The 21476-nt window shown below is 34.7% G+C and overlaps 1 protein-coding gene across 2 annotated transcripts; it reads right to left on the reverse strand.

The window, feature by feature from the left end:
- Positions 1 to 1302: 1302 nt before the first annotated feature.
- On the reverse strand, positions 1303 to 19917 carry LOC127806359 (cycloartenol Synthase). Of its 2 annotated transcripts, none has more exons than XM_052343589.1 (19): positions 19757 to 19917; positions 19372 to 19635; positions 17787 to 17972; positions 17511 to 17600; positions 17164 to 17358; positions 16949 to 17033; positions 16414 to 16580; positions 14806 to 14994; positions 13664 to 13777; positions 13289 to 13411; positions 13044 to 13166; positions 12870 to 12968; positions 11840 to 11896; positions 11279 to 11325; positions 11046 to 11189; positions 10649 to 10826; positions 6058 to 6138; positions 1713 to 1796; positions 1303 to 1615 (listed from the first exon to the last, which is right to left on the reverse strand). In XM_052343589.1, exons 2-19 carry the CDS (start codon positions 19570 to 19572, stop codon positions 1502 to 1504), a joined length of 2277 nt encoding a protein of 758 aa, XP_052199549.1. In that variant the 5' UTR covers positions 19573 to 19635; positions 19757 to 19917; the 3' UTR covers positions 1303 to 1501. The 2 variants fall into 2 exon arrangements, with proteins under 2 accessions (XP_052199549.1, XP_052199550.1); XM_052343590.1 differs by having other exon boundaries at positions 19372 to 19589; positions 19757 to 19915.
- Between the last annotated feature and the right edge of the window lie 1559 nt (positions 19918 to 21476).

The following is a 21476-nucleotide window of genomic DNA, read 5'->3' on the forward strand; positions in this document are numbered from 1 at the left end:
ATTTTTTATAAAGTAAAAAACAAAAATGTAAAAAAATGAGTAAATAAAAAATATAATTTTTATAAAAATAAATTATTCAATCTTAAAATAAACACAAATTTTATAATACATTCAAACAAACATAAATATAAATTTTATCATCCATAAACTATGACTTATTATTGTATGGAAACACATTTTTAAATTAAAAAGATGTTTTCACTATTTTGCTAACGTTACAAAATGACCTCGTAACGTTTTTAAAATTGTAAATATAACCTAAAAATATATTATTTTTGTATTTTGGTACGAAAAATATTTTAACAACGCCAAAATAGCATCCTTGAGGCATTTATGTACATCATAGCACAAGACTTCTCATTTTCTTCAAATATAATTCAGCAATGGATAGTCAGAGCCAGGCCCAACATAGGCTGCCTAGGACCCATGCCCATTTCAAGACACTAGGGGTCATGCCCATTTCAATTTTTAGATTTTAAATTAGTTAAAAATAATAAATTTAAAAATTAAAGAGACGCTAAAGACCATATCTATTTCAAACCATTATAAATTTTTAATTAATCTTAATCTTTTACCTTTCTTTTATCAATAATGAATCCAATGAGTATCATTATAATTTTTAATTAATCTTAATCTCTTATATTCCTTTATTAATAATCAATCACATTCCAATGAGTTTATCAATTATTTCATGTATTTTAAATTAATCTCAATCTCTTGATTATATCACAACTATTTTCATGAGCCTAACAATGACCACAACTCCATTGTCTTCCTCAGTTTCTCTCATTTTCAATTTTTTATCCATCCACTTTCATTGACATTTATCATCAATCTGCGCAGACGTAGATCCTCAATCTAATCAATTTAACAACTACGCATTTTCTTTAGTAATTTTATTTTCATTCTCATCATCCCGTTGTATGATTTATCATATATATCTTTTAATTTTTTATTATCTTTTAAATTATCAATTAATTTTAGGTATATATTTCAATATTTATAATCCCTTTTATTATTAGTGAATTTACACTAATGAATTGACAATGGTGTCTATTAAAAAATATGTTGAAATAAATTAATTATAATAGTTTAATTATTAATTTTTTATCTAAAAATGTTAAAAGAGTAAATTTAAAATAAAATATTATGAATTTTATATAATAATAAAAATTATTCATATTAATTTTATTTTTAAATATAGTCGTAGAGCCCCATAAAAAATTTCGTTTAGGGCCTCTAAAGTCTGAGGGCCGGACCTGTGGATAGTAGTGGAGTTGCTGACTGAGCTGTGGGAATCACTGATGGAGAAAGGAGTGCCATCTACTAACAAACCACTGTTCACTTGTAAAATGTAGTACTGCCCTCTAAAGGGACACTACTACCGCAAGTACTCTTTAACACTACTTTCAAAAGCATAGCAAACAAAGCTGAAACGGGGAGCGTTACCGGAAGAAGTGGGAAATGCTCAAGTAACAGCAGCAAAGATGGTAAGAAGGCTTCATTGAGCGCCAAGAACCCGGCTACGATACTCTCCCAGAGCCCAAATAGGGAAAATGCATCGATAAGCAGCGTAAGTGATCATGCAGTTCTTGTTGAAGACCCCCATGATCTCCTGCAAGGGAGAGAGGACAATTGAATTGCGGTTGGTTAGTCGAGGTTTTCCAAAGGAAGTAGAGCTTCACACAGCACCGAGAGCATTGCAGAATTACCTCCTGGGGGAAATCCCCGTTCTCCATTTGCGAGTTTATTAGTACTCTTGCTGCACGGTGCAGCGGTGTTGCATCTCTCTCAGCCTGCACCATAGGTACAAGATTCAGGGAAATCTAGTTCGTAAGCAAGTGATATAAAACCTATTAGCATGGGCAAGACAGCCGGTCGTGTGACATACAGAAAAGAACTAAGGTGAGCATGAAGCAGAAACAATCTATCAAGATTCAGTAAATTAATTAAAAAGAGATGAAGCTATTGCCACAGCTCCTTGGTTAGTGATTGGATAAATTGTAACATCGCATTTCAAATGTACATAACTTAAAACATGCATTTTTTAAAACAGGTAGAGCATATGTTTTTGCTTTATTTCGTCCAAAGTAAATAATACAAGCATTGAAAATGATGAAGAATGGTAAGTAGTTGGACCAGAAAATATCCTGATAAAAACATCCAAATGCACGGGAGAAAAGGGCAAAGTGGAGGAGGAGCGCTTTAGTGCCTATTGTAAGTATGACAGACATGTTCAAAGTTGAGAAAATTATAGAGAAATGAAGGTAATGAGCCATACTATGAACTTTGGGAGAGAGTGATTGAGCAAAAATTAAGAAAATAAACTAAGTTGTCTAAAAATCAATCGGGTTTCATGCGTGGTAAGTTGACAATGGAAAGAAACTAAGCTATACTTGTTGACGTGCCTAATGGAAAGATATAGAAATAAATAAAAGGATTTACACATGATTTTCATAGATTTAGAAAAAACTTATGACAAAGTCTCATGTCTTATGGAAGGGTCTTTGAGAAGAGAGAGACGAATTCCTTATACATATAGGGTTTGTTTGGTTTGCGGGATAGGAAAAGATAAATTGGTGGATAAAAGTTATCCCATGTTTGGTTTGTGTTTATGAACGTGAGGTAATTAATGAGATGGGATAAGGTATTAGGCAGACATGGGATAACATAATCCCTAGGGGGGGCAGGGCGGGATACATTAGCTAGGGATAGGATAATGAGTGAAATGATTGTTTTATTACCCAAGTATAAATATTTAAACATTTAAAATTTTAAAAATTAAAAATTTATAACAAGGGTATTTTGGTCATTTTCGTATTATCATGTGTCTATCATTGCATTAATCAAACAGAAAATAGGATTAAATACAATATATCTCATAGTGTAGTCCTGCTAACCAAACACTTTAAGTCTAGGACTAAAAATCCCAAGAATAAACAATCAGTCTTTGATTGCTTATCCCGTGATATCATATACGTGAACCAAATGGACCCATAGATTATTAAAGTCATGTATCATGCAGCGGAAACACATATTAGAACATGTGGAGATATTGACGCTTTTCCATTACAATTTGATTGCATAAAAAATTCATATTAAGCTCTTATCTCTTTGTCCTAGCAATGGATGAACCCAAAAAAATGTTAAAGTAGACGTACCTTGGTGTATGCTGTTTCTATTTGCAAATTACATTGTCTTAGTAGATAAGACAAAAGAAGGCATGAACATTAAACTCAAGATATAGAGTATATTTTAGAATGTAGAGGTTTTAAGTTGAGCTGATTGAAAACTGAATATTTAAGTGTGGATAATGTTATGGTGAAACTTGAAGATCAAGTCAATCCAAAAGAAGATCAATTTAGACATCTTGGATCAATCAACCAAAAATATCGAGAGATAAATGAGGATGTTACTCATAAAATGAAGGTACGGTGGTTAAAATAAAAAAGTTCTTGGGGAGTTTCATGTGATAGCAAGATTCATTTAAAGCTAAAATGAAAATTTCACAAAGTGATTATGATCAGCTTTGTGTGGCACAGAATCCTAGCTGTAAAGCACCAACACTGGTGAAAAAAGAGCATAATGGAGATAAAAATGTTATGATGATGCGCGACCATACAAGAAAATATAAAATCGGAAAGATTTATACATAAAAAGGTTGGAGTGCCTCCTATTGAAGAGATGGATGTGTGAGACATGATGAAGATGATTTGGTTATGTGAGAAAAGACTAGTAGAGGCTTTTGTGAGAAAAATGGATGGAATGGAACAAGTTATTAGGAAAAGAAGTAGAGAATAACCAAGAAAGACTCTTTAGGTATGGTTTGTAAGGGTCTTACAGAAGATATGCCCATGGATACAAACTATGGGCAAGCTAAAATTTATGTAGCTGACCCCACTTAATAAAATTAAGGCTTGATATGTTGTTGTAATAGATAAATGAATGGGAAAGGGTGAGTGGAGGAAAACAGTCTTTTTGAAAAGCAAGTGTTAGGTTGTGTAGAAAATAACATTTTTCCAACCCACACAAATCGGCGAGCCTTGTTCATTGGGGCCATCCTTTAGATAATTTGATGGGAAAGGAACTAGAGTCTCTTTATTGGAAACAACCTTCTAGAAAAGCAAGTGTAAGGTTGCATATAGGAACTAAAGCCTCATTTGATATGTTTCATAAATTAAAATCCTCATTAAGTAATTAGTCTTTTCTCATTTTATAGAGAGAATATTTTTTATGCTTGCTTTCATTTACCATCATGAATATCATTCCATTTTAACACAGAATTACACAACATAAATGACATGGCACAATCTTTTAAGAACATTTGATTACTTCTGCTGTTTCATATCTTGCATAGTTTATGCAATACAATTGGGAACATACATATGGGGATCCTTTAACAATAAAAAAATACGGTGTTTGGTCCCTGTAGTGTAAAATGTCAAGATTCGGTACCTCAATTATTAAAAATTGTTGGTTTAAGTTTTTATCGTAATTGAGAGTAAACGGACCCATTATCTATACAATGTAAGATACCATATCACATAAATAAATAAAAAAAGGCCATGTTAGCGAGACACGTCAGATTAAGCTTAATATATAAATATGATATTTGGTCCCTCAACAATTAAAAAAATTTGACAATTGGTCCATGAGGGGGAAAAAAAAAAGAAAGGACCAAATTTAATAATAAAAAAGACCTAAAAATATTTTAAAAAATAACCTAAATTTCATTAAAAAAAACCTAAAAAATTCATTAAAAAAAACCTAAAAATAATCAAAAAAGCATAAATTTTATAAAAAGATCTACAAATTTCATAAAAAAGCGCTAAAAATATTCAAAAAAATACCTAAATTTCTTAAAAATACCTAAGAATTTCATAAAAAGACCTAAAAATAATAAAAAAGAGCTAAATTTTAAAAAAAGACCACAAACTTTCATAAAAAGACCTAAAAATATTCCAAAAAAAGACTTAAATTTTATAAAAAAAGACAAAAAAATATTCATAAATACCTAAATTTCGTCAAAGACCTAAACATTTCATAAAGAAGACCTAAAAATATTGAAGAAAAGACCTACAAATTTTATTAAAAGATCTAAAAATAATAAAAAACCTAAATTTCATTTTATATTCCATAAAAAGACCTGAGTTCAATTTTTTATTTTTTATTTAGGTCTTTTTTGAATATTTTTAGATCTTTTTTTAAAGAAATTTTTAGGTCTTTTATGAAATTTAGGTATATTTTTTTAGGTCTTTTTATGAAATTTAGGTGTTTTTCTATTATCTTTAGGTATTTTTTATGAAATTTTTAGGTCTTTTTATGAAATTTAAGTCTTTTTAAAAATATTTTAGCTCTTTTTTATGAAATTTGTAGGTTTTTTTTTTTATAAAATTTTGGCCTTGTTTTATTATTTTTAGGTGTTTTTATGAAATTTAGGTCATTTTGTTTAATATTTTTAGGGCTTGTATGAAATTTAGGTCTTTTTTTTATTAAATTTGGTCTATTTTTCATTTTAGGAACAAAATGTCAAAATTTTTTAATTGTTAAAAGACCAAATGTCATATCTATGTATTAAATCTAATCTGATGTATCTTGCTAACATGGCATTCACTCGCAGAAACAGGTGGTGTGTGCATGCGTTAACAAGTTGTCACAACAAGGACTTAAAACAACAATTTTTAATAGTTTAGATACCAATTATTGACCTTTTGCATTTCAAAGACCAAATACCATATTTTTTAATTGTTGAGGGGCCTCTATATGTATTAAGTCAATATAATTTCATAATTTTTGTCTTATCTATACATATGAATATTCCACATTGGACATTTCAGTGAGCAACATTATCATCTTCTCAACATTTTCACACAAGGAATCCAGACTCCCACACACACATACATATTTGCTAAGTAAATCCAAACTGATATTTAAAGAACAATCTTCTAATTTTGGAAATGCCAGTTTAGATGTGCAAAAAGGTTTTAACTTATCAAATGCCAAAACAGGATGCGAGCCTATACACCGAGGCAAGCACTGAAGAGAAATTGTGTTTACCTGGCCAGCATCAATGAGAGCCAACATAGCCCATCCAGTATTTACTACATGAGACCTCTTGTCCTCAAGATTGGAATAAACCTGTTGTCCAGGAAATGCCAAATGAATTTATCTTGAGGAATATACTAAAAAAAATGAGAAATAATATGGGTATCATTTATCACAGGGCACCCCAAAGTGACTACTTACAGAAAAATGAGTTGTACAACATTAGCATTGACAATAGCCTCCAAATAGCATTAGCATAAATATGTTGCATATGGAAATTCGTAATTATCATCTCAAACATTAAAAGCAACATATTTGACGTCATCGTGCTCTCTTAACTGACATACATAAAGTTCATCGACCTGAAATGCCTCTACCATTTTAGCACGAGGAATTATTAACTTCCTTTTCTCTAGGAAGTTGCATTTCCCAAAAGTTATGGTTTGTTCATCCATGAATATTGTTGAAGTGTATAAGTATATATAGTAAGGGTAATATTGTAATTAGGGTACTTTGTATATAATTGAATATATATCTTGCCTATACATTTTAGAGAATACACATATTATTTTATTCCTCTACATGGTATCAAAGCCAAACCCTAACCCTAATCCTAACTAGTAATGCCACAGCCGCCGTACACTTCGTTGGCGTTGTTCACCAACTGCTGTCATCTTCACCAGGCCGTGCGCTTCTCACCAGTGCTGCTCACCTTCACACCGGCAGATCTGGTGCAGATCTGCTTCACTTATCAATGGTTAATTATCGCTGTTTATCTCCTAGGTATTCTGCTTTTAGCTCTTCTTTATCTTTTGCCTCTCTTCCTGAGATTGTTATTGTTAGAGTTTTGTCTAGAGTATTGAGGCAGTGACAACAGTATTTTTGTATAGGTTATTATGCGATTTTAGAAGGTAGAGATTGGCGGTGGACTCTCTTGTAAATAGCTGTCAAGCTGGGGGTAAAACTGATAATATCCATTCTTTAATAGCCTAGGAATTGCCGCGCTAAATATTCTATAGGCATTAAGCGAATAATTTCAGTTGTTTCTCAAGAAAGTTTTGAGAGAGGAAAGGCTGTGTTTTAGAATAGCTTTTGTAATCTTGAGAGAAGGCTTGTAATCGAGGGGGTGCAACTGATGTACTAGGATCATTCTTTTTGAATCAAAGAAGGCTGCTCTTAGAGGGTTCTTAAGGCTGGATGCAGTGCCAATTCAATTGGCATGAACCAGGATAATCTCGATGTTCTTGTGGATGTGTGGTTTGCTTTTTTGTTTGTGTATTCTTATTCTTTTAATTTTGTTTCTGTTTATTATTTTCTGTTGACTCTATTAAATCTATTCCTAAAATCATATCAGTGAGTGTGTGAGAGTAAGTGTGGTAGAATTCTTGTTCAAGAAAATAGTTCCAGAGACCCTAGGTATAACAGTTACAAAAGCCCTATCCCATTTAGGACGACAAGATGTTATGGCCGAAGAAATGATTGCTTTACATTTTAATGGAACTTGGGACTTAGTACCTCTTCCAAAGGGTAAATCAATTATTGGATGTCATTCAACTTTACTGTCAAGGTTGGCCCTAATGGCCACATTTATCGCTTCAAGGTTCACCTTGTAGCCAAAGGATATACTCAAATTTTTGGCCTTGATTATGGGGACACCTTTTCTCCTATTGACAAGATCTCCTCTGTTTGTCTTTTCTTATTGCTTGCTGCTATGCTCCATTGGCCTCTCCATCAAGTCGATGTCAAGAATGATTTCCGTCGTCGTAATTTAAAGGAGGTGTATATGGAGCAACCTCCAAGGTTTGTTGCTCAAGGAGAGTCTGGCCTGGTGTATCACTTGTGAAAATTCTTATATGGCTTAAAGCAATCTCCTCGAGCTTTGTTTGGTAGATTCAATTCAGTTGTTTTGAAGTTGGGGTTCACTCAAAGTGGAGCTAATCATTTTGTCTTTTATCACTCTCAATTTGGTCAACATATTCTCTCGGTGGTATATGCTAATGATATAGTTATTATAGGGAATGGTGTTGTTAGTATCACTGAGTTAAAAGCTCACCTTTAACGACAATTTCAGACTAAGGATTTAGGTCCCCTTGAAATATTTTCTTAGTATTGAAATGGCTTAGTCAAAGTAGAGAATCTATATTTCTCAAAGGAAGTACGCGTTAGATATGCTTGAGGAGATAGGCATGCTTTGATATAACCCTATAGAGACTCCTATGGACCCAAATATCAAGTTGCTTCCAAGGTAAGGAGAGATTATTTCTAACCCTTGGTGCTATCGTCGATTAGTTGGCAAGCTCAATTACCTCACAGTCACTCGTTCTAATATTTCATTTGCTGTGAGTATGCATAGTAAGTCAGTTTCTAGTTTCATCTTGTGACAACCATTAAAATGCAGTAATTCATATTCTTCGATATATTAAAGGTGCCCTTGGTCGTGATGTGATGTAACGAGATTATAGACACAACCAAATTGGAGGATATACAGATGTTGATTGGGTGGGATCTCCTACAGACAAATGATCCACATCTAGATACTGTGTTTTTGTTGGTGGCAACTTTGTCTCTTGGAAGAGTAAGAAATAAAGTGTTGTTGCTAGGTTCAATGCGTAATAGCCCTAACAACTTGTGAGTTACTGTAGCTGAAACAATTAATTGAGGAGTTAGAAGTCATTAAGGTCAAATCTATGCAGTTGAAGTATGACAATCAAGCTGTGATGTACATTGCTTCAATCCTATATTTTAGGAGAGAATCAAGCACATTGAGATCAAGTACCATTTTATGAGAGAGAAGGTGCTTTTTGGTAGGGGTGTTCAAATTTTGATTTAGACTTAAAAACCAGACCAGACCAAAGGAAAAGCCCGGTCCAGTCCAAAGACCGAATAAGTTCAGTCCGGTCTTTGGTCTGAAAATTTTGAAAAATCAGTCTTCGTTCTGGTCTGGTCCAGTCCCAATTTTGGACTGAATGTGATTAAATTACTATATATATATATATATGTAATACAGCAGTATTATACTAAGTTGTTAAGATTAGAATTTAGAAGCGCCTTAGATAACTCAATCAATGCTTTGTACTGCCAATCTCTCACACTCCTCACCCGAAATCAAATCAACAACAGAAATATGAAAACTGAAATTGAAAACAGTAAAGAGTTTAAGGAAAGAGACAACCAAACCACACAAGAGACAAGATGTTTATCCTGGTTCAGATTACAGTGAGCAATCTTACATCCAGCCTTGGTCCGAGAGCAATCCACTAGAAATCCAATGAAAGAATAAGTACAAGAACTCCCTCTCACACGAGCACTTCAATCGCGAGATTACAAAGACTATCTAATCTAGACTTTCCTCTCCTTTTCAGCGCTCGTTGACAGTGAATGAATGAATCAATTTGAGTGTCCGACTGCCTCGCCCTAAGCCTTCTATTTATAGAGGGTTGGAGGCAGTAATTACAAGGCTTTATATTTTGCCTACACAGACTAAAATATCCCTTATAATAAAACACCTAAGCTAGCCTCTTCCTAACTTAAAATATTCAGCCGCTTCCATTCACTAGAGGGATCTTCTGTTCTTTTAAACCTTCTAGACAGATTTCTCAATGCAAAACCCAACATAAGTATTTAGCAGTTTTGCTGCTGTATACCAAGTATAATACTGCTGTAAATACAACAGTAAATATAGCTTGTATTGCCATGTATACTGTATTTATAGCAGCAATACATACTGCTGTATATGCATACAAAGTTAATAGGACCATACCAGACCGGACCGGACCGGATCAGACTAAACCGGTTTGGTCTGGTCCAGTCCACCCTTGTACGGTCTGGTCTTCAGTCCAAAATTTCTACCAATTCCGATTCTGGTCCGGTCTAGGGCCAGTCTGGACCAATTGAACACCACTATTTTTTGGGAATGTTGTTACAACATTTGAGGGCTTCAATGATCAATTGGCTAAGTTACTCACTAAGTCACACAGAGGACTTCATATGAGTGACATTTGTACCAAGCCGGGCATGCTTAATATATATGCTCTAGTTTGAGGGGGAGTGTTGAAGTGTATATAGTAAGGGTAATACTGTAATTAGGGTACTTAGTATACTCTTGTATATATATCTTGCCTATACATTTTAGAGAATACACAGATTATTTTATTCCAATACAAATATCACCAACATGGAAATATCTGAAATGTTTTGTGTTCAGGATTTTCATGTATCAGGGTTTAGAAGAAAAACTGTGTATTGAGATTTGCATATAAAATATACATGCATTCTTTCTTTTTCCATGAATATTTCTCCTTTAATGCTAACTCTTCAATTGCAGAAATTTTGCAGCCCCTAGGGAAGGAGATCCATAACTTAATAGGGAAATCAATCAATTTTCACCAAAATGGTAGAAACACTTTCATACTTTTGGCACTCTTTCGTAGATGACACCATTTTAACAACATTCTGTACTCCTTCTCTAATACCAAAAAAAAAAAAAAGCCGTTGTTACTCTAAGTCTAAGAGAAGCAAATAGATGAATATTGCTAATTATAAGAGCAAAAAAGAGCTGGCCCTGCTTTAGAGATAAAACAAGATGCAAATATTACAAGCTAACCTTGTTTTGACATGACAGATAACTCTCTCCCCATCCACCAGAAACAAGCTGTTTGGATAATAGAAAATCACAAGCCATACGGATGCTAAGGCAGTTATGATAGTTCCTTCCAGCAGCAACCAATCCTTTTACTCCAAACCATGTGCCATAAGTGAAGCAAACTCCCCAAGATCCATACCTGTTGAGAAACTACAAATGTCAATTATTTTCTGATGGCAAATTATTAAAGATAGTGGTGGAGGTTATTAGGAAAACATAGCATAGGCACCTCACATTCCCCTGATCAATGGTTAAGAAAAGATCAAAAATGGCACAACACAAAGTGAACAACCAGGCATACATTAACTCAATGAGTTTCCTACAAAAACATGGACAAAAAACAAAAAAGAAAACTAACCATGAGCCATCCTCTGCTTGTATCTTTTCAATGAACTCAGCAGCTTTTTTGATACATTGTTCTATTTCTTTGCCTCGGTGCCCAGGGTATAATTTTTTAAATGATGTCAAAGCTTGAATGGCAGCTGAGGTACATTCCACGTAGCTACATAATAGTTCTAGTTGGTTATGCACCATAAAATTCAGTGCATAATCAATTTGGAAAGGATTATAATAAAGGAGCTGGTATCTTACGGATAATCAATAACTATGTCGCCGAATGTTTCAGCAGGGTTGAGTAACTGAAAAGAAAAAAGAAGAATTATTTTTATCCAGGTGGAAAAGCAGGAAAGTTCAGTAGTGAAATATTTTATACTAGGTAACCACAAAAGGACCTAACTCATATTTAAGACCTTGTTATGAACAACTTCCTGATTGTGACACATCTTTTTACAGAAACCTGGATAACCCATTTTTATACACATATAGTGCGCTCTCATATCCACACCTCCTCCCCCCCCCCCCAAAAAAAAAGGGACAGAATCTAGTAGGTGATCCACTTTCTCAGATCAAACTCCATACCTATCCAAGCCATTTTCAATTGAAAACAAAATAAACCTCAATAAGTGAGTTCCCTAAGGCAACATTAACACTGACACAAGCATCAGTTTCAATTGAAAAAAGGCCAGTCTGCAATACACATAAAAGCAATCTACCAATAAGTGATCAATAAATGCTGATGGCATGTGCCACATGACATTCAAGTCAGTAAAATATACAATTCATAAAAGTGCACAAACAATTAACAGAGGATACCTCCAACCAAGGATAGGATCTTGTCAGTTCATATGTTGCAAAGCCACCTTCACTATTCTGCAAGTGGTAAGAAGAACTTATCAGAATTCATAAATTACACTTCTGAATCAAATAGAAGAAAAACTGCAATAAGAATTTTGATATTATGGGATAAAATACTTGGAAAATAATTGACAGAACAAAACAAAATTTAATGCCAGACTACAACAGGGGGCACACAAGCAAACTCTGAAACAGAAGACCTATATGGAATGTATATTGCTCTCTTGCATAAGCTTCTTTGCATGCCTATTCATCTCTCAGCCCCAAAAAATTTCAAGCAAACAGATTTTCTCATGATCTGTTTTCACTTATTAGTTTCAGGGTGAGCCTTAGTAGCAACGGTAAGGTTGCTCCTCAGCAACCAGATGGAAACAACCTTATGACAAAAAAGCAGAGGGAAGGTTGCATACAAATATAATATGAACCTTTCAAAGCAGGGAGCCTCATGCATTGGGCATGAACTTCGTTTTTTATTTTTTTTTGGCTAAGTCACTAGGGATGACCTTTTAATCAATATTACTTTGTCTTATAAAGAAAAAAAAAACAAATTGTTGTTGCTTCACTGAAAAAAGATGGCCAAGAAAATCAGCAGCCTTAACCAGGTTTTGTGCTAATGGCATGTGAACTCTCTCAACAGTGGAGGGGAAGCCAATTGGTCATATTGGCTATTAACCCTAAGGAATTGAAAATGAGAAGAAACACACTTCAAAGGTGGAGCTCCTGCACAATTAAAATAAAAGGTAAATCTTACTCATTGAGTAATTTCACACCCATCACAAGCTTCAGGCCTTGTGATTCAGGTCAGTCCACGGGATATGGCAGGTCACAATCACATCAACCCATGCCAAGGTAAATTAACAAGATAGGTGTAGCCTGTGAGGGAGACAGGATGTCGCATGCCCTTTCTAGGATGAAAGCAAATACAATGGGAAATGCTTAGACAGATAAACTAACAAGAATTGCTTAGATAGATTATAATTTAATTTACCTGTAGAGAAAGAATAACATTTACAGCATCATATAACCGTTTTGCATCTACTGGTTCACCAACAATATCTGATGGCAGTTTTGACAATAGGAGAACGGCCTGAAAAAGAAATTCAAATTTAAAACAAAGAATAAGATTAGAAAATGAAAATTTTTCATGTTGATCAAGTATTACTTTCAATCCTTCAGCTGTGCAGTCAGAGATGGGCCATCCATGATCAGCAGTTGAGAAAGGCCAAGCACCTTTTGAAATGTGGCGGTACCAAGAATCAAGATTGCCTGGGCAATCATCTAAAACCTTTAAAACGAAGAAAAGTAAGTCAAACAAAAATAGAAGGGGGGTAATCAAAGCAAACTAATTCAATAAATAGAACATAGTATGGTATTAGACAATCACAATTCACTAAAATTGAGAACCACCTGTGATTTCTTTATGTATCCATGTGCTTTCTTAAGTGTTGGACCATATTCTTCAGCAAGGTTTGTTGAGACAATTGCTTGAACAGCAAAAGCAGTGTCCCATAATTGACTACCATTATAACCCTGCAACAGATTCGTGCATTCACTATAGTAGTGGCAACATGTGCAACAAGGGGAATTTTCACATAAAATAGAAATAGAAACACAGACTTTCCATGAATATTATGCATGAAGGGAATTATGAAGTTCCTAGCTCCCTACTGATATATGATAGAAAGAGAAGTGATCCAAACATTTGGCATGGCAGTTTTAGCATTCATCATAACCTTTATAATGCCTCCGAGTTATTAAGGATGTTATGGAAGTATCCAAAACCTGCATTTTCATGCCATCCTCAGCAAGCCACAAATAGTCATGGATTCTGGGAAGATGCAACTTGAACGCCTCTGAATTTGGATCTTCCACCCAACAGCAAAGCATATTAAGCACCTGAGTTTCAAATTTGAGTTTAGAGATGGAACAAAGCAAATAAATTAGGTAGAGAAACCTAATTAATTTCTCAATTTAGACCAAAAACTAAGATAAAACCCTGAAAAAGTTTAGAAGGAAAAATGTAAAAAAAACCTTCAATTGATAATGTACCATTTGCTATAAAGGAGAAAGGAAAAAGAAGGAAAACATCAGAGCAAACAAATTAACTAATCTGAGAGTCTGAAATGTTAGAAAACTTCCAAGAGAAGAGGTGCTTTGAGATCCCAAACATGTGTTGAACCCCAAATGTGCCGATTCTCTAGTTTATCTAGATACAGACACCTGAAGGACATACTTGTGTGTAATGTGAACCAAATGCCCATTTCTTAATACACATATAAAACAAGAAAACGTTGAGAGTTACCTCTTAATTTATCCTTTTACACAGTTTAATTTTAAGAATTAAACCAAAACTTCTAATATGTTCATGAATATTGCTCCTAAAACATGCCTAGGTTCATTTAGTTGACACTTCATTTCCAATACATAGGATGTTTGTAATTCAAAAAAAAAAAAAGGCAAATAGTTAAGAGTTATGATTGATGCATATAAAACTACATACTTGTTTGTTGTGGTGTCACCCAGGTATTATGTCTTGACTGTTTGGAAAATTTTTGTTAGAATGCCCATGCCATGTTTGATCCATGTTCAGCTGCCAGCATCATTTTTCCCAGTCCCTTTATTCAAACTTGGATATTAAAACTGTTATCCACCTTGAAAAGTCCATAAAATTCTATTTGTCTGTAAATTCTTCATCTAGTGGGGGTGGACGAGTCATTTGAAAATTCAGACCCTTGCTAATAGTGAATGCATGAAATGCCTCTCCTTATTTAGTTGGATTTTCTAGATTTCACCACCAAATTGGGTAGGCATAGGCAAAGTTATAGTCTTCCAAATAGAGGCAAAATCAGCAAAGGTAGCATAAGGTTAAAAAAATAGAAGTCTCAGAACAAGAAAAAATACCACTTAGAATCGTATGGTGATACCTTATTTACAGGCCCTATGCATAAATAACGAGTATTCTCATCCTCATAATGAATGTGCTCCATCACTGTACGAAGAGCCTTTTCCCTCAACTTCTTCGCTGGCCAACGCATTAAAATCGGTTCCACAGCCTTGTCAAGTGATGCCCAAAACAAATCCTGTACTAGAGGGTGAGGGTAGTACAAATCTTCCTGCAAGAAGAAAAGAACTAAAACTTTGGTTAATGCAGCCACCATTATAGTTATGACCACCATTCACCGGGGCTTTGGTCACCAGCTCCCCTTTCATCAGGTTGCCAACTTCCTTGGCCTTCCGGCACTGGGCAGGCATCAGCAACTGGAAAGAGTACAAAGATAATGGAAAAGAAGCACTAAAGAAGACATGTTTTTGTTTGACTTATTATGAGGTTATTGTCTTTGTTGATATATATTCAGAAAAATGCATTCAATGACATCAACACACTTAAAATAGCTAGGTTTTATCTCCAAGATACGCCTCATGAACTGAACCAATGCAGAAAACTTTTTATTTGCTTCCATGTAAAGGCTGAAACATTTTAATCTCCTAGGACACTGAAACACTGGTGACTCTAGCGTATTATTATTGTCTTCTTGTGGGTGTAGGATTTATGGATGCACACATACATATTTGTGCCTTCTCTCCCTTACTTTGCTCTCCCTTCAAAACCAAACCAAGTCAAGCCCAACCAACACTCATGTGAGAGGTCGGTTAGAAGGCCAGTAACACCCAAGCTATGTGGCCTGGGCCATCCAAAAAGAGTACGCTATTGCTCAAGAGATGAATGGATCTGTGGTACACCTACATCACATGTTTGGTCAATGTACCTCTTTACACCCATTAAAGGTAAAAGATCACTCAGCATTATGTTTAGTACCTTTCATGGTCATGGCAACCTGATTTAGGAGACGACCGACTAATTCTTAAGTACAATGGGTGGTGCTAAATTTAGTGTGCCAATAAGATACTTATAAGGGCCTTACAGAAGATAAGGCTATAGATAGAAATGATTGGAGAGCTAGAATTCATGTATTTGACCCCACATAATGGGATAAAGGCTTGGTATGTTGTTGTTGTTAATCTTTAAGAATCCGCAATGCGGATACAAGGACAAGGACAACAAGTTATGAAATCCAGAGTGCTCTTCAATTAGTTAGAACTTCCATTGTAAACAAATCATATGATCAGAAAGAAGTTGGGGCTCCACCTAATATAGTTCAAAAGAAAAGAATTAGCTGCGGGAAAGAAAGAAGACGCACACCATTTTTGAATAACTTTTCAGTTACAGTACATACTAAAATGCTACTTCTTTATCAAGCCTCCATTACACTGTGTCTGAATAGGATCATGTACTACTGCTACCCATTGGGTTTGTTGCAAATGCTCTTGTGCTCTTTCAATTATTCTCAATACCCTCATGCTTGTAGAAAACATATAAACATATAAACTTTCAATGATCTACAGTGAAACTTTGTTGTTGCAGAAAGGTACACACTTTAACACTTCTAAAGTACCATCATAAAAAACTAAAGTCCCATCACTAGTAGACATGTATTATCGTTTTGATAGACATAAAGACCACCCTTACGAACCTTTGCACATTGGCTGCGCGCTTTATTCCAATCTATTTCGTGGTAAGGGACACTAAAGAGCTCTTTTCTCAAAGCCAAAACAGTAGGTGTCATTGGACCAACAAATCTCTTCCCATATAAGTATGACATAGGCAAGTAAACCATCCGACAGTGACACCACATCCGACCTGCATACAGGAGGGAACCAGGTAAACTGAAGCCCAAGGCATTCCCATCAGAAAACCCAATACAGGAGACAGTTCAAATATTCCATCAACAGCAATTATGTCCATAAGAAATAAAACATCAAATGGAGTTCTTTTCGCACCAGATATCTTTGCAGACATTCATTGCTGTCTGCTCAGTGTATACTACTTCGATCCAAAAGATTGTAAGTATTATTTTCTGATAGCAAATATTGGAGGAACTAGCAGTTCTCTGTAATGAACTATAAACTCCATTCTTTTGATCCATGACAGGACAGATAGATTGCATTACTCAAGGGAGCAGCAAAAATGAAAATTGACATCTAAGTAGAGCACAAATAATCACTGACCTGGATGGAATGGGAGAGCATAAGGCAAAAGCCATATCTCAGGGGGTAAAGGATTATTGCCAGACCAATCAAATACTCCAAGTACCTTATTACCATGGAAAAAAAAGAAAGAAAGAAAGAAAATAGATAGATGAATTAAATGAATGCCCAGGTTTCATGCAAATAGTTCAACAAAAAAGCACTTAAGAAAACAAGAAAAAGTTTCAAGACTCAACTGCAAGCCACATTTTTCCCCATGATGTTATGTTAGTGGCACCACCATGGTCTAGAATCCACTTCTGTCCTTTCTCCATTGCCCCCTGCCCATCATCAGCTCCTTCACCAAGTAATCTCAAAGTGACATAGCTCAAGACAGTACCAAACATGGTGCTGGGGCCCTCAATGTGTAAGCCCCACCCCCCATCTCTGTTCTGCAATTACGTTGTCAACATGTAGAAATTTTAGGTGAGCAGAGTAGCAAGAAACATAGAAAAGGAAAAGTTCTAGGAAAATAAAGTATCTCAAATAAAATGGATATAGACCATTCATAACGGGTTCTGGTGCTACATTAAACTATTCTTGCCTGATGATTGTAAATATAACGGCACATCTCAAGTTTATGTTCTTTGGACAGCACTGCATTCAATGCCCCCGTAACAGACAGAGTAATAACCTATACACATATGAGCATGAGGATGTTAGAATTGCATATTATCCTTTTCTTAAACCAAATTCAATAGCAATATACCATATGTACTAACATCTGTTGCATAATTGAAGAAGAAATCTGCAGCTTTACAGAATCTGCCTTCAACGAATGACATGGTGAGAATGTTACAACAGGTAAATAAGCACGTACCAGTCCAGGCATTAGAAACATAGGACCTCCATAATCTCCTGGCCAGTGCCCATCGTGTGCCTGGATAGTTGAATGAAAACGGATTGCTCTTCTGAGCGTGGTTGTGACATGGTCCTCCGTGATATCTTCCATTTCTTTCAACTTGACTTGTGGCAGAAGCATCTCACTTGGATTCTCCTTGGAAAACTACATTTTGAATTGTGTTATACAATAAGATTCATATAGAAAACGAAATTGGAAGACACTTTTCGTTTTTGTTTTACTTTTTCCCCTTAATATATGTGACTGGAAATTATAGTTTCACACAATTGCTTATCCAATAACTATCTCATTCATCATTTTCAACTCACTAAGGTTGAAAATCACGTCTCATCTTACAACTCAAAGACAGGAAGAAACAAAATCAGATAGATTCTGCGTGTGTGTGTGTGTGTGTGTGTGTGTGCATGAGAGAGAGAGAGAGAGAGAGAGCAAATTTCATCTTGTTACCAATGATAATGTTTCAAGCAAGAAATTTAGTTTTCCCTCCTTCAAAGCCCAATGCAATTCAAAAGCCTAGAGCCTAGAGCCTAGAAATAGTTTACTCCTTTCGCTGCAGCTACCCAGAAAAAAGTGCTCTTTGCATTGTTTCGCTGAAGAGTTGAATAATATAGTCACGGTCCAACCCCCCCCCCCCCCCCCCAACAACACACACACACACACAAGTTAACAAGAGAAAATAATATTATATAGACAACGGCAAAGGGGATGTGACTCTGAACAAGCTGCAGCAAATTCAGAAAAACTTGCATCTGAGAAACCCTAACATTCCTAGACTTCGAGAACCAATAAGATGCATTAGTAAAGGAAGCTACAAAATCCCAACAAAACAACTATTAAACCTCCAATAGAGAGTGTTTGGAAGCCAAATTACTTCATGCACAACAACATATCAAGCCTTAATCCCATCCGCTATATGGATTCTAGCACACTAGTCATTTCTATCATCAGTCTGATCTTCTATAAAGTCCTTATAATTCTTTATATGTAAGAGTCTCCCACCAATATATGAGTTTATGTCATATTTGTAAACAAATGTCTCTAAGTCACGGTCTCACAAAACCCTCAAGCACAAAAATGTTGTAGTGGATTTTTAAAAGATGGGTGCCAGTAGATGTCCTCCTTGCTGGCTCGACCTACGTTAAAGCAATTGGACCAAGGTACTCACACTTGTGGATTTTATTTTCGTTTTTTTTTAGGGCGGGAATTTCTTAACTAAAACCCAGTTTTTAATTCCTTCCTCTATTTCACACAACAGTCAAGCCTCCAGTGAATACAAATGTACATATGCTTCCGTGGAAATGGTTGAACCATTGTGTTCCCAGAGAGCGATCAAAATAATTGCCAAAAATACAACACAACATATCACAATAATAATTAACTAATTTCAGTAGTCTTCTTCCATATGAACATTTACCACAACAATAACTAACTAATTTGATCAAAGAATTAACTAATTTCAGTAGTCTTCTATATGAACATTTACCTACGCATTAGGACTTGTGCTTCCAGACATTTGGGAGAAGCAAAGGGTGCGTGGACGAACCTGAATGCGCATCATGAGATCTGAACTGTGTTTCTTCAGGAAACGGTTATTGGTGAAGTTCCGGCGCACATTTTCGATCTCCGCAAGCTCTTCCGGCGATCCGAGCTTGGGATCGAACTCCCAAACCTGCCTCCCGACGTGATCGTTCGTCGTCCGCAGCCACGGATTCCCTCCGCCTTCCGCGATCTTAAGCCTCCACATTCTTCTTCAATTCCACACTATCGTAGGCACAAACAAAAGCACAATCACAAAACTCCACGCAACCTTCAACGCATTCGAAACACACGCATTTGCATAAACACAAATGTGCAGACGAAACGGAGTTCAAAATGCGGAAACGGAAATGCTTCGGAATTTAGATTTCAGAGAGTATCGTGGACTGTACCTTGAGAGAGAGATGGCGAGAGACGGCGATAGTCGGCTGCTCAGAGCGTTTGCATGTGCAGAGAGAGAGAGAGTAGAGTCGTGCTTGGAGTGTCGACGTATGTGCTGGCTGGTTGGGCCATTCAACATATAAGCCAAACACAGAGCATGCTTTTGGACAACAATGTCATTTGCTATTTTCTTGGGTATAAGGACGGCCGAAGCCCTAGAAGGAATGGATCACAGCTATCCTTCTAGAACATATTGTTTTTTTTTTTTTTATAATTATCTTTTATTTAAAATATATTTATAACGCGAAAAATTCGATGAATTATCGATTATAAATAATTTTTGGCTTAGACCGTCTCACTCTCTTTAAAACTCACGGTCTACTTTGATCCAATCTAAATACATGAATAAATTTGTTGCAAGTAAAATATTGAGACCTAGCTCCTATAATAGATATAGGCAATTATATAAAAATAAAATAAAACTTACAATTTTATGGTATCTCAAATTTTTAAATGCACGAGAAAAAAAAAAGAGTTAAATTATGACTTACTTTATATAAGTTTTTTACTTAGTTTTGGTTACTATAACTTTGTTAAAAAGTTTATGCATTTTGTCACAAAGCTATAAATAGCTTTTAAAAAGTTCAGCCCATGTTTTAGACTTCTCCCAACACTTTTTAAAATAGCATTTGGTTTCTAAGGAAGCCAAACGTTCGTTAATAAACATTTTTTTATATTTTGTATCAAATACTTTACAAACTTTTCATAAGCTTAAATTTAATTTTTATTTTAAGTTATATCAAATGTATCATTCGTGTCAATTGATTCTCATGTGCAGAATAAATTTTGTATAACTTGTTTCCTGAAATTAGAGTTTTTTTAGGCAATTTAGTATTCCATTTCTGACTATGCACACCAAGGTTGTTCAAGTGACTATAAATCACGATGAGTCGTCCAAAAGTGTATAATTAATTTATTTGATAATCTTTTAGAGTATTTAAATGTATCAATTCATTGGACCGATTCAAGGGTGAGCATTTAGTTGATTTCAAAAATAAAACCGACTGAATACATGCTCAAATTTAAAAAATCAATTCAATTGAAAAATTACAAAAAATTTAAAAAATATAAAATAACACCATTTTTAATATTTTGATCGATTCAGTTATTTTAATTTTTTTCAATATGAAAATCGAACTTAACCAAAATAACTTGAACACTAAACACGAAAATCAAATCAGACCAACCTACAACTTGAACCGAACCAAACCAATAATTTTGGTCAATTCAATTTAATTATTTCAATTTAATTGAAATGTTGATCATCCATAGAGTTAGGTGTAAAAATAAAAAGGTGTAGTACAAAAATAATAAAGTGTGGCACATCATGAAAGGGTGTGGTATAATACAATGATGCTACAATACAATTCAAAATAAATATAATATAAAAATAAGGAACCTGTACTGATAATTTTTCAGTATCTTAAAATTTACAGTCTCTTTATCTTTAATACTTGAGTTAAATATGAAATATAAATTATCTAAATTTTACATAAAAGCCGACACTCAAACTTAAAAATCTCTATTTTTTATTCAAACCTAATTAGTGGTCTCTTGTAGTCAAAAAGCACAAGATTCCTACTATAATATACAAAAGTCACATGATTATGATGGAAGAATATTTTATTAAAACAATCTAATCTTTGATTCGTTTTTTTTTTTTAAGTTTGA

The sequence above is a fragment of the Diospyros lotus genome, chromosome 7 (assembly GCF_014633365.1).
Source record: "Diospyros lotus cultivar Yz01 chromosome 7, ASM1463336v1, whole genome shotgun sequence".
NCBI lineage: Eukaryota > Viridiplantae > Streptophyta > Magnoliopsida > Ericales > Ebenaceae > Diospyros > Diospyros lotus.

Excerpts from the sequence above, each read along its gene's own strand:
- LOC127806359 (XM_052343589.1), bottom strand. The coding sequence starts at position 19,572 with ATGTGGAGGCTTAAGATCGCGGAAGGCGGAGGGAATCCGTGGCTGCGG. Across the intron at positions 13,778-14,805 it reads GCATAGGGCCTGTAAATAAG|GTGCTTAATATGCTTTGCTG; the intron begins GTATCACCATAC and ends TTTGAAACTCAG. Across the intron at positions 1,797-6,057 it reads CTCTCATTGATGCTGGCCAG|GCTGAGAGAGATGCAACACC; the intron begins GTAAACACAATT and ends CCTATGGTGCAG.